The sequence below is a fragment of the Carassius carassius genome, chromosome 18, assembly GCF_963082965.1.
Source record: "Carassius carassius chromosome 18, fCarCar2.1, whole genome shotgun sequence".
Lineage (NCBI taxonomy): Eukaryota > Metazoa > Chordata > Actinopteri > Cypriniformes > Cyprinidae > Carassius > Carassius carassius.
In genome coordinates, this window is record NC_081772.1 from 4,463,176 (window position 1) to 4,475,873 (window position 12,698).

At 35.0% G+C, this 12,698-nt stretch overlaps 1 protein-coding gene across 4 annotated transcripts in view; it reads left to right on the forward strand.

The window, feature by feature from the left end:
- Positions 1-12,698, forward strand: part of LOC132092162 (kelch-like protein 29) — a 240,087-nt gene that overhangs the window by 118,409 nt on the left and 108,980 nt on the right. The window contains exon 1 of one of the 4 annotated variants that reach the window (XM_059498265.1): positions 8,723-9,060. The exons of the other annotated variants lie outside the window; for them this stretch is intronic. Within the exon in view, the coding sequence (XP_059354248.1) occupies positions 8,992-9,060 (69 nt within the window). The 5' untranslated portion in view covers positions 8,723-8,991. Of the gene's footprint in view, positions 1-8,722; positions 9,061-12,698 lie in introns of those variants that run through there. 4 annotated transcript variants of the gene reach the window in all.

The following is a 12,698-nucleotide window of genomic DNA, read 5'->3' on the forward strand; positions in this document are numbered from 1 at the left end:
TATTTTAGCAAACAAATATTGCGGTTGATAAATTTATAAATTAATTTTTATGAATGAATTAATTAATTAATATTACAACACTGATAAATTGAGTACTTTTAAAATGCACAGATAATTAATAATAGTGAAATTAGGGCATGAATTTGAATAACAGAAATCATAAGTTATTGTAAAAATGTAGTTCATTTAAACTACACATTCGAACAATTGTATAATTATGAATACATTTGCATAATAAAAATCATAACAATGATTGTACTTAAAGACTAAGTATTAAATATTAAGTATTAAACTGAACATAAAAAAAAACTCTGCTGGACTTTTGACTCAAAATCCTCTTTTGTCCAATTTTATAATCTATAGCCAATAGTCTATATATACTTTTGTAAAGCAGCCATTTCAGCAACTGAGATCAATTTTATTTATTTTTTTAATACAATTGTTGGGTCTCCAAGAACATAAACATAAACAATCAACACTTATATGTTTTATTTATTTATTTATTTTTGTGACAATGTGAGTGGGTCCCATGCAAGATGTGTGCCATAATGCTGATGTGTTGTGAATGGCTGCCAAGGCATTGCTGTGTGGTCTGCTGGGGTGTTCACAGTGATTATTAGCATGTTGGTGTGGGGTTACTAAGGTGTTGCTAGGGCATTGCTGACTGGCTTCGATATTAGCATCTCATATATCACAGCACTCTTTGTGGGGTCAGTAGAAGCGCAGTGGGATACACTCAGTGCTCCTCTCAGAAAAACTAAAGTTGGACATAACTGCATTTACCCGCGCGTCTTGAGGGTGAATAAAGCATCAGGTGCTCGGTGTGAGCATGAATAACCCCACATCTCACGCTGCTGTTTCTTTATGCTGTTGTGTGATTTTCCTCGGTGATTGACAGTCATGTGGTTTGGGCCGGAGGAGCCGGCTGATGTTTGACAGTCTGCTGGGGTTTCTCCTCCATTTAATGACCCGATTTCCTGCCGATGTGCCTGCATTGACAAAGCCACGGCTGGGACAGAATCAGGCTATTTCTGCCCACTGGTAATTAGATGGAAAAACAAAGAGGTTCCTCTGAGGAGGTATGTAGTGTTATTCTTGGTGCCGCTCAACATCATTTAGATGCACCTGTTTGCCACAGTCAGCTTTTCGTTCTTTAAATAAACTCCCAGCCTAAGGCGGTGTGGAGCAACTCCCGCGATCCAAAAATAGATAAAAGTATTATATTTTATTGTGCCACTGAGTGTTTTCTTTTCTTTGCCCCAAATGTAACAATTATTTTGAAGAAACTTTTATAGAATTTAATAGAAATATAATAATTTTTTTATGCCTTTTTATGTATCTTTTGAACATTTTCACCATTATTGCGGATATTTAATGAATCAATTAATGAATGAATAAATACACCTTTGTGGGGCATGTTGTCTCACCGTATATTGGATAATTTTGTCACAATGGAACTCCACATTAAATATTGAAACCAAATTTGAAAAGTAAAATGGTTATGAAGCACAAAATGATTCACAAAATATAGATAAATAAATAAAACAAAAAACAAAGATTGTTTTGGCTAACGTGTTCTAAAGGAAGTATATATATTAATGAAAAACTAATTAATTTAAAATAAATGAACAAAATTACAGTTGTGTTCATTGAAACATGTGAAAACGTGATCCACCTGGCCTTATGAAAATGTGACAACTTTAATAATAAAAACCAATTTTGAATATTTACACAGTACTCAGAATCTATGTTCATTATGTAGTTAAATCTTGCTGTATTGCATCGCATGTTTTATTGTTTTCATTTAAAATACAGAAAATGTGAAAATTCTGTATACTTGATTAATACCTCAATAACAAGAATCAGCCATAGTTTAATAATAAATATGATTTGAATAATAAAATTCACAGATGTTATCCTAATCTAAATTAACCACATTTTAAAAATGTTTAAACTAGCCCCAGTGTCCCATACAATCTATAGACTATAGCTTATATATGCATGCGTGTATCATAGCAATGTCAGCCATTCATATCTGTCAAAATAAAAAAATAACAAAGAAAATAAATCACAATTGTGCATCTGTTGTCCTCTTTGTGCACCAGTTTTTCCAGCCTCAGCGCTGTTATAATGTCACAGCGTATAAAGTTCATCTTCTGCAAGACTATTACTTTCTCCCTGTGGTCTTTTTGTTGACAAGTGGAAGATATTTTGTGACGAAAAGAGTGGCCATCAGTGGCGTTTATTGGATCCAGCATAAGGCATTTCACTTGCTCTTGTTTGTTCTTGTGAAGGACAGCCATAGTTACGTGTGCTATCAGCAAGATTTTTAATGCTTCATTTCTGTCATAAAACTTCAGTGCGATTGTAGAGATTAAATGGCTCAGAATGAGTCTTAATTAAATTTGAATCAGCTCTGTGAGTCAGAAGTGCATTACGATCATGTGTGACTCAAGCTCTGATGGCTCACAATGTCTCGCTGTCCCTGAAATATTTGTAGGTGTCAAAGACATTTTTAAACAGTTGACGGCAAAATAATGCTGCCATGTAAAAGCCCTAATTTTCACCAAAATATAGGGCAACATTGTATGAGGCAGTCCCAAAATGCATTGCAGTGAGAACAGTGTAGAATTTGCATTCAAGATTGCTCTTCAGTTTGATAAAAAATATATGCATAAATTTGCAATACATGCAATATTGGATAAATGTAAATGAATTGCGCTTATTAGAGTACTGAGCTTAGCAGCTTAATAATGCCAGTTGAAATAAACCGCAAGCGTTAGTTTGCTATTCTAGCAGATATACTCTTGTGTACTTCACTTAATGCGTTTTGTTGTGTTGCAAGACATGAACATTAACAGAGCTGGTGAGCATGTAGTGCACTCATTTATGAACTTCTATTTTGTTTAAGATGCCCATATTCATACTGACAGCAACAAAGCAACTGGAAGTCATTTATTGTCAATGAGAGCAGGTGATTTGAGGCTACAGTGACCCTGTTGACTTGAGCATAATGCATCTTAATGTATATGAGCAGTGATCTGTTGCAGTGACTGCTAATAGAGCGCAATAGTGAGCAACATTTAAATTCACCGACTTCAGTTCTAGTCTAGTCTTTTACCCACAAATGTTCTCATCTTTCTCTCGTTGCAAGGTTTAAAAAAAATGGTCATTGTGTACTTATAGTATTTTTTGAGGGACTGAACTACAGTTCTAAAAAACTTGATGTGACATACAGCCAAGTATGGTGCTCTGCATTTAACCCATCCAAAGTGCACAAACACACAGCAGTGAACAAACCAACCATTTATGCTGCGGCGCCCGGGGAGCAGTTTGGGGTTCGGTGCCTTGCTCAAGGGCACCTTTGTCGTGGTATTGCCGCCCCGAGACTCGAACCCACAACCCTAGGGTTAGGAGTCAAACTCTCTAACCACTAGGCCACAACTTCTCCCTTTTTTGTATATTTTATTATTATTATTATAAATTAGTTTATTTATTTTTTGCAGTATAATTTTTTGGTGATTAAAGGGATAATTCACCCAAGAATGAAAATTTGATGTTTATCTGCTTACCCCCAGGGCATCCAAGATGTAGGTAACTTTGTTTCTTCAGTAGAACAAAAACAAAGATTTTTTACTCAAAACGTTGCAGTCTGTCAGTCTTATAATGGAAGTAATGGGAATCACAGCTTTGATAGTCGAAAAAGCATACACAAACAAAACCAAATTAAACACTGCAGCTCATGATAATGCATCGATGTGTAAAGACATGAAACGATCAGTCTGTGCAAGAAACTTGTGACATGACACACGAGTCACACGTCGGTTGTTGAGAAGAATGCGCTCAGGACAGTTCGGACATTACGGTGAATCAGAGATAAAGAAACAATATAAATAAAGTTAAAAATCTTCATCTGTTTTCTACTGACTGAACAAATCTACTGACTGAACAAAATCAGCTACATCTTGGATGCCCTGGGGGTAAGCAGATAAACATCAAATTTTCATTTTTTTGAGGAAAGAGATTAATACTTCATTTTAGTACTAATACTTTTATTCAGCAAGGGTGCTTTAAATTCATCAGTTAACCTTTATATTATAGCAAAAGTTGTCTATTTAATTTTTTTTTTTTTTTTACTTTGTGTTTATCAAAGATTTGTGAAAAATAATTATTAAGCAGCACAACTGCCCTCAACATTGATAATAATCAGAAATGTTTCTTCAGCGTATTAGAATGATTTCTGAAGGATCATGTGACTGAAGATTGAAGTAATGATGCTGAAAAATCAGATTTGTGTCAAAAATTATAATTTATATTTTGATTTAAACTTTTCATAATAATTTTTTAATAGAAAACTATACTCATTTTAATTTATAACATTTAACAATATTACTGGTTTAATTTTTTTTTCATTATATGCAGAATTATATGCAGTGCATATAAGCATATACAGTGTCTTCACTTAGCATCAGAGCTTACCTGCAGTTCAGTCTTGAAAGGTTTATACATTAACAGAAAAAAAAAATCAATGTCTGTATGATGTGCATGAATGTGATTTTTACTGTTCATTATAAGAGAGTTAAGACAATGAAGCTCACGTGATCCATCTTTTCATACAGGAACATCTGCAGTGACTTCCAGTGATTTTTTTTTTCTTCTTACCCAGCAGTATTCCATCATTTCTCAAAGAATGCTGGGAATTCTTTTAAATCTGATGACAAGTGAACCTTTGGCAACCCACGTTGAAACCATTCTTCCTTCTGACAGATCTGAATTCCAGCGTCACACACATTTTCTACTTTGCTCTTTTCCTAGATGTTTGCACTCCACTCAACATTAATGGTACCGGCTCACGTGATTCAGCACTTTAAAAGGTCTTGTAAAGAGCAAATTGCAAGGACATTTTGACTTGTCCATTGTTTACCATGTGTACTGTGGTGTGGGTTAAGAAAAGAGAAAAACAATGAAAAGGGGATTCAATGAGATGCTTTTCAGTAGCTCTTTGTGTCAAAATGGTAGTTATGTTCTGTGAATCAGAGCTGCCAGTCTCAGGCCAAGTGAAAATAGCATGTCAAAGGAGATGATGTGATGACGCCTGATGATGGATAGAGCTTTCTACTTTCTTTCTCTCTCTCCACGCTGCCCCCGACTGTGCCGCCATATTCTCGTTGGCTGCAACATGTTGGAAAAGGAAGATTAAATAAAATTGAAAAACCCATTTCGCCTCCGGTTCGGGTTTGCCAGCAGCATATTCCCCATTTCTGCATGATCCCTGCAGTCAGGAATTAGTGGAGAGTATTGTTTGTGGCAGGCAGAATCAGTGAACAGGTGGTGTTATTGAATTTTAGATTTTGATTGAATTTTTTATGTACAGTATACTGACATTCGCTTGAAATGACTTGGACTGTGAGAACATCACAAAGACACTACTTGCACTGAAACAGGACCAAATCAGTTTTATCAATTTGTTTTTTAAAGTTGCATATATGAAAACATCTTAGCAATCATTAAAAACATTGTAGCAACCACATAGCAATGTACTCGTAACCACTTAAACACCTTAGCAACCACTTAGCAGTCATCCTATAGACTACCCTAGTTACCACATAGCAACTCAAACACCTTAGCAACACCCTGGTAACCACACAGAACACATCCAAGCATTGTGGTTGTGAGTTTATACATTCACTTTTTTACAGTAAATGAAAAGTTTGGGAAGCACCGATACTAAATTTGTTAGCCGATATTGATTATTTTGAATGATATTTGCTGATAACTATACCAATAGTCTAGTTTTTTTAAGGAGAAAAAAATATCTCCCAACTTATGCTGTAAACGATACTTAAAACCTCTCATTTGGTACAAAATATTAAAGATTACAATTAACAACAAAACTATTATATTCAATGCTGTTGAATTTTATTATATTCAAAGATGTTTTGACAATAATCACACTCATTTTATTTATATATAACTCCATTGCATATGTAACTCATGAATTGTGTCATGATATTCAAATATTCATATATAATTAACAGCAAATAAGCTCCATCTGGTGTCTTTTATAGCTAACTAATAAACTGTGAACACTGGATAACGTTTCTGAGGTAAATGCAACGTTAAGCAACATATTCACAAGCTTCTTTTTTTTATGTTTTTCTTTTCGGTTGAAATGCTTATTGAGAACGTCCTGTGTTAACAACTTTTCGTCAATGCGTTATTACTGTATATAATCAGCTCTGACCATCAGCTGTTTTTAAACAATCAGATAGTGCAGATAATTGCTTTTATTGGCCAATACTGATTATTAGCCGACACATTTTTTGCATGTTGTAAATGTGCAGGAAGGCTTTTATGTTTGGTTGTGATGGGAGCTGATGCAGCAGTGCTGGTAATGGAGTGTAGAGCAGCTTTTTAATGTTCTAATGTCAACTAACTTATACTGGTAAGAATGAGAGTGATTAACATTTTTCTTACTGCCCTGCTGCTGACCTGGCACCCTCTTTCTGTCTAAATCACACTTTAATTCACTCAAGTGTTTTTTCTCTATCTACCTCCCTCTCGTTCTCTTCTCGGCTCTGGTACACACACACACACACACACACACACTCTCTCTATCTCTCCTCACAGCTTCGGTCCCATTCTTGCTGCATTCCTACATGTCAGTCATATAACATGTTCTCAAACAGCATGTTCATGCCAGCAGGAGCAGATGTTTCCTGCATGCCTGGTCCTGCCGGTCCCAACTGAGTCTCTCGCCCACCTCTCTGTGGACCGGCCCACCTCTCCTCCAGCTCTCTCTGTTTCCCAGGAATAATCACTCCTTTCATGGTCTGCTGTGAATGAGGAGTCATATATGGGAGAGAAACGGACTGCAGGAGATCAACAGATATTAACACGCTGTATGCATAACATGTTTAGATGGCGTCCTGGCCAAGAGTTGTTATATACCTGGAGAGAGCGATCCATTAGCATTCCCATTCGTCTCCATGGCAGGTACCCGGCAGCCCTAGACGTACATGACCTGAATGCTGCCAGCTTTGGTACATGGCCGTGTTGTTTGAGCCTGTAAAATGCCAAATGACTGTTCTCTCTATGTAAGAACTTTATTTTATTTTTTAATATATTTATTAGGGGTTGCACGACTACTGATTTCTACTAGTCAATTTTTTATTAAAAAAATACTCTAGTTACTCGACTACCCGTGGTTCATGCTACTGTAAATGAAAAGACATTAAATAGATTTTTTTATTGTCAATAAATGCTTATTAATGCATAGCCTTTTGCAACAATTACATATATAAATTGTCAAAACTATTATGAAATTACATATTTACATTTTCATGTAACAGCCAGTATTTGTATTTGTGTCTGTAACAATCACAACATTTTTCGTATCTGCATTCGGATACAACGTTGTACAGCACTTGATAAGTCCGTTATGGCTATCTTTTTTTTCATAGTTATCACTGAACAAGAATGTCGTGTTAAACTAAAATAATTATTAATTTCTTAAATAATATTTATCATGCAAGCAGAGAGATGCCATGACAAACGTTTAGTGATCATTTGAACACGACTGAATCAATTCAATGCGCACATTTTTATTACATTAACTCTTTAAGCAAGTCTTGTTTGATTTGCGCTCTTTTCACTCGTAAAGTTTATATTGATTCACTTCACACTCGTAACTTTAGCAGCCTCTGTATAATATTGCGCTGATTCCCTGGCTCACCTGTTATCTAGCAAACTCCGGACTGTGCCAGCTTCAGCCGAGTATTCAGGCAGAATTATTTCTTGTCCGTTATTCATTTTTGAAGCCATTATATATATATCAGATCAGAACTTACTGTTGTTAAGAAACTGTGCAATATTCCCCAGACAGTCAGAGAACAGGCTGTAGCAAGAGCATTTGAAGCATTTTGCACACAAAAATGGCAAGAACTGGTTGACAGGTGTATATATATGTGTGTGTATATATATATATATATATATATATATTCCTTTTCTTTTTAATTTTAGTAAACAAAAAAATATAATTTTATTGTTTGTTTTTTATTCGTTTTTAGATGTCTGTATAAGTTGTATAATTTAAAAATAAATTATAATTTTATTTCAGTATTTTTTTTTGTTTTTATATCAGTTTAAGTTCAAATAAATTAAATTAAGAATTGTTCCTTGCCAACTAGCTCAAGTAATTATCTATTTTATTTTGGTTAATTGCTTTATTTCAAGTAATGAACATGTTTGTGGTTAGTCGTACAATTTTTGTAAGACATTTTGTGGGTTATTTCTATTTCTATCAGTAGGAATCCCTGCGATGGGCGGTTTCCCATGCATATTTTGCTCTCATTAAAGTTGGTCACATGAATTTTCCACGCTGACCAACAGAAATCTGCTTGGTTTGTAATTGTTTTATGTGTGAGCAGTGCTTTATACATCACTACACTATTGAGAATGGAAAACGGACTGTTTTCCCCACAAAATTTCATCTAAATTTCCTGAATGTGACTTTACCCAACAATAAATATGAAAGAATATACTCTAGTTATGTGCTTAATATGAAGATTTGATAGAATAAGATTTTGTCAGAATAAGCTTGACAAGTGAACGTGACTATGCTGATTAATGAGAATGATTGTAGGGTAGATGCTGTCAGGTAGCTCATTGTGCTCACTGCCCTTTAAAACAAACAGTAGCTCTGCTTGCGGATAAACTGAAGGGTTCTTCAAGTGCTCGACGTTGCTATTCATCCTGGCTTTCGTTTGATCAAGAGTCCTTAGGTTATCCAAGGCAGTAGAACAATGGAGGCGTAAAGAAGCCCTCAGGCCCCCCGCTGGACAAAGGGCCATTGTCTGCCGTCCTCCTGCCGTTGATGTGTGGTGTGCTTTGGTGCAGTGGACAGGACGGTGGAATGGTAGGATCTCCACAGCCCCTCTCTTTATCTGAAAAAAGAGCCTGTGTTCGGCGAAATCAACGCTCGTATTCTTCATGTCGGCTGGCATGCGTGGAGAGCCTCGCCGTAACACGAGAGCTTTGCAGGACGTACAGAATCAGGGGGTTTGTGAAGAGGATATTGAATTGCTTTCATTATTCCTTTGAACACTAAAAGAAGCTCTTTGTTGTGATGTGAGAACATGATAGGCTTGCAATGGCCAGTTTCGTCAATTATGCTAGAAACTATGCACCACCCATGCTCAAACTAAAAAGGTTTTTTTTTTTTTTTTTTTTTTTTTTTTTTGTATTATTTGACTCTGAGTTTTACCACTCAAACAAGCTTTCAACAACATCCCATAGCAACGAACTGGACATAGTAGAAAGTAGATCGAAAATTATTATGTTGGGTGTAATATATAGCAAAGCTGTTACCCATATTTATTCATATTAAATAATGTGATTAAAATTATATATTGGAATGACTGCAAATCATAAATGATGCAAATGCTTATCATAGCTGTTTAAAAGGGGGGGGGGAACTATTTTGAGAGTGATTGCGGTAACATTAGTGCAATGTTTCAGTAATATTCACTGTAAGAGCATTGGCACATTTATTTAAATAGATTAAACGTTTTCAAAGAATAACCTGTATTTTCCTTACTATATATGTGTTTGTGTGTGTGTGTGTGCATAATTTTACGAATACATTTTTTTAAAGAATTGTTACTATGACCTGACTGAACGACATAATTTCAAGAATATTTCAGTATTTACTTATATTTCTAATATATACATACGTGTGTGTGTGTGTGTGTGTGTGTGTGTGTGTGTATATATATATATATATATATATACACACACACACACACAAACCCATACACACACATGCAAATATATTTGGTACATTAGGTGCTGTTTGTTTTTTCTATATACCTTTTATATTTATTATTATCCAAGCATTCTGATCCTCCACTGGTTGTAAGTGAATAAGATACTGGGTTTGAGATGAAATAGTGTACATTGTTTAGTGAGTTCGTTCCTTTATTCCTTCGAACTCAAATAGAAGCTCTTTGTTGTGATGTGAAAACATGATCAGCTTTCAATGGCGAATTTCCTCAATTATACTGTAAACTACACCATTGCTTTTCTAGTATTTTCTGGTTTTGTTTGACAAATGAATGTATGTGTCTTTCATCTAAGCGTACTGTATGTTGAGGCAGTCAGAAGGGTGCAGGATTACTGTATGCACGCTGGCCTGCTAGAGAGAGAGCTCGTTCACTGCCGTGCTGTACAGGAAGCGTGTAACCATGGTGATATTTACCTCAGCTCCATGCTTGGCTGCAGCGCTCTCAGATAACGTCCTGTTGGAATCGTTTCTGACCAATCTGGCTCCTTCCAGAGTAGAATGCGTCCCCCGAACCTCATTTGTGCACCTGAATGAGGAAAATCATAGTGATTACATTATTCAAATGGTAGAGCGATTGACCTGTTATAAGTGCCATACAATCGGGTGGCCTACTCATGTATTAAAAATGACATTTAAGAGATTACATTATAGAAGTTGTAGTCTTTGTAATGCGCAGCAGTGAATATGTTTAATGGAGGAAACTCTTGAGTGATGTTACACCATTAGCCTGATGAAAAATGATTTGTATAGCGTTCATTTTTATCTCAGAGCATCTTTGCTTGTATATGACTTCACTGAGAATGAATTGACCCGTCACTAAAGTCCTTTCCCTGTGGTTTCTGTTGCAAACTCAGACAAGCTTTACAGAACTTCCTATAGCAATGAATTGGAGGGTTCAAATGTATTTTTATTTTATTATTTAATTTAATTTAATTTTGTTTAGTTTTATTTTATTTTTACAGAACAACCCTTATACATAAATAGGATGTAGTATAAAGCAATACAAATGTATTGTAAGTTTTTATGTTGTCTGAAATAAATTGTAATTGCCGTTTTTCTTTAAATTAAGAAGTAATGTGATTGAAACTGCAGAGACTGTGAATAATAAACAAGGGAAATTCTTTAATGTTTATAAAAAAAAAAGAAACAACAACAACAACATATACATGTTTTAAAAACACTAATATGTCCTGCCTGATAGATACAATATATATATTTTATTTTTTTACAATATATAATATATAATTTATTTTATTTTATATAAAAAGTATTTTATTTACTTTGGATTTATTAATTAATATTAGGTGGGGAATTATTTATTCACTAAAAACTGCTAATTATATTTTTTATTCATTCAATTAAAATTATTATTAATTAATAAATGTATTTATTTATTTATCTGTCTTTCTATCCATTCATTCATTCATTCCTACATGTTTATTTAGTTATTTATTCAATAGAAACTGCTAATTATATTTTTAATTCATTAAATTAAAATTATTATTAATTAATAAATGTATTTATTTATTTTTCTGTCTTTCTATCCATTAATTAATGGATTAATAAATTCATTAATTCATTTATTCATGCATTCATTCCTCCGTACCTACATGATGTGTTTATTATTAATATTCAAGCATTCTAATCTCTATTGGTAGGTGAATAGTGACTGAGATGTTTTTGCAGTGAAGCATGCATTGAACTGTTTAGTGAGTTGGGTCTGTGTTGTTTGTCTTGCATCATGAGCGTGTCGTGTGCTCACTGTGTCCTTCACTCCCCATGGAACAGAAAGACAGTCCTCCCTGTAACTGGATGCTCACTGCAGAAAAAATCCCAGGCCACAGCCGACTACAAACGTTAAACTTCTTTGTGCTGAAGAGCATGAGCACATTTATTTATTTATTCATTTATTTTTGGTTGCTTGGTTTTGCACAGGACACATGTGCGCACACACACACACACACACACACACTCTATCCCAGGCTGTTTTCTGTTGAGTCAGGGAAGCCATCTGCCACACAGCGATAATGGACCGCCAGGGACGCAGGGCCTGGTAGAACCAGAGATGAAATAAAACACCAAGAAAATAGTGAATGCTTGGCTATGCTCAAGTCCTACCACGTTTTCCAGTGTCTGTCGTCACTGATGTCAGCAGATGCCGTAAAAAGTCTGAAACGCGCATTTTATGTGTTTCTCACCAGGACTGTGGGAAAATTTGATATGCAATATTGTGTTTTGATACAATCGTGCTTATAAAAATCTAAGCCCGATGAAGATTTAACATTTCGTGACAGCTGGTCATAGGAAATGCATAGGATTATTACAGTGGAAAATACCACATCATAAATTATGCATTTTTATGAGAATTAGAAAGCACTTGGGAGATGAACAGGGCAAAAAAACAACAAAGAAAAAGCGAGAGGTGATGGAGAATTATTAGGCTACATGTCGAGCAGCGTGTTGCGATCATGAAACAAGGTAACTATTGGTCAATTTAAAGCATAAATCAATCCTGACTCATAAAGACATGCTGGACAGCAACAGCATTGTTTAGTCTCCGGCCTATTTATGTCTTCAGTTTTTCATGAAAAGTTTTTTTTTTGTGTGGTTTTGTGAACTAGGACAAAGTTGAGGTAGGTGGGCTTCAAAAGTCTGGAGGGACAGAAAGTCTAATAGGTTCTTTTTTATCTTCTTTCATCTCTCCACTGGGATTTTTTGGAGAGTTTTGGGTTATTGCTTAGAGTTAGTGCGTCTCTACATGCTTCTGCCAAATTTGTGGTTTAAAGATACCACAGCTATGCCATATGGTGTTATCTTGCTTTCTGGCTATTTTATTTTATTATTCAAAAATTAT